Genomic DNA, 1,558 nt, shown 5'->3' on the forward strand with positions numbered 1-1,558 from the left:
TTTCATCTCGACCCACGACCGTTTTCTTTTCTTCTGGTTGGTGGCTTGCCCGAGGGGTTAGCCAATCAGTTTTGCCGTTGAATCTATGATACCGGGTATTTGGTCTAAAACACGGTATTTGAGTGCATGTTTGCGTTATATCGTGAATGCAAATTAATGCCCGCAATTACTACACTAGGGAGAGGCAATTTGGAAATCTGGTCCGCATTTCGTTCGCAAGGTCGATTCTCGAATTCACGAAAAGCAAAACTACTTCTCGAGGTACTTTTGGTTTTTCAAAAGCAAAAGCAAGTTGAACTTGGTCACTGAAGGTCCGATCACATTACTCGAAACTACTGGCACACAAACTACTGCCCACTTGTGCGTTGGAACGACGGGGCTCGAGAGCGACGACGTGCGAAGCGAGGCACGTCGCGCGTCGAGCGCCTTGCCATGCTCGAGTTGTTGCGCATTCCGGACAACTTTGCGTTGATGACTGGCCAGGCCTCCAAAGGAAAGTAGATGAAAGGCGGGCAGAGGCTCACAAAGACCCACGGCCACGCCCTAATCGCTGATTATGTGAACATGGTCGTTCGTGATAACACGCGAACGTGGACGACGCAGGACGCAAAGTCCCGGTAATTGAATACATGAACGTCCTCATCAACACACATTCATTTAGATACGATGCATACGTCTCGTCATATAGAAAAGCGCTTCGTTGGTGCGGTCCGAACAACAGCGGGAGAGGTCTCACTCAAAAGGACTACTACCTCTGTCCGGAAATACTTGCCCCAAACAGAATATTTGGGAAATGACGGTGAAGATGGTCGAATTATTCCATTCTGAAAACATGAGCGTGATTAGTAGACTCTACAGTTCACCAATGGCATTGCTTCGTACCAAACTGAACCCAATCACAAAAGATACAGCAAGTGAAAGCCTCAATACTTAAACCCATACAACTTGGACAATTTTAACCTAAAAGGCGTTATCCGGATATCCGGATAAAGACAGCTTTATCTGTAAAACTCAGCGGGTCAAGATCGACAAACGAAATGCGCGCCAAGAAGAACTTGACGGACAACGACCGGAATGCCATCCTCCAGCAACTACTCGCGCGAATGATTGACGACAAGGCACTGCCTAGAGGTGCCTTCGTTGACGTAGCTGCATCCTTTGGAGTTGATAGAAGCACGGTTCGTCGCATCTGGTAGCGAGCAGCTGTTGACCTGTCTGACAAGATACGGCCGTGTCGTTCTGTGTGCTCGAAACGGAAGGGTCGTTGTGGCCGCAACATCAAGCACGATATGGTGGCTGCACGTCTGAAGCTCGTCCCAAAGGCTCGCCGTACGACATTTCGGTCATCGCTGCCGCAATGGGCATTCCAAGGTCGACGTTGCACGACTACTATCGCCGCGGGATCTTCGTCAAGTACTCTAGTACAGTCAAACCCGCACTCACCGATGCAAACAAGGCCGTCCGATTGAAGTGGGCGATCGACCATGTCCACCCAGTCAGTTCGTCGGACTACGCCTTCGACGACGTGATGAACTGCGTCCATGTCGACGAAAAGTGG

At 49.8% G+C, this 1,558-nt stretch overlaps 1 protein-coding gene across 1 annotated transcript; it reads left to right on the top strand.

The window, feature by feature from the left end:
- Window positions 1–1,037: 1,037 nt before the first annotated feature.
- Window positions 1,038–1,210, top strand: H310_04613 (hypothetical protein; the record flags this gene model as incomplete). The annotated part of the gene is made up of 2 exons (XM_008869039.1): window positions 1,038–1,131; window positions 1,197–1,210. The coding sequence occupies 2 exons, from the start codon at window positions 1,038–1,040 to the stop codon at window positions 1,208–1,210; spliced, it is 108 nt and encodes a 35-aa protein (XP_008867261.1).
- Between the last annotated feature and the right edge of the window lie 348 nt (window positions 1,211–1,558).

Source organism: Aphanomyces invadans (genome assembly GCF_000520115.1).
Source record: "Aphanomyces invadans strain NJM9701 unplaced genomic scaffold supercont1.7, whole genome shotgun sequence".
Taxonomy (NCBI): Eukaryota; Oomycota; class Saprolegniomycetes; order Saprolegniales; family Verrucalvaceae; genus Aphanomyces; species Aphanomyces invadans.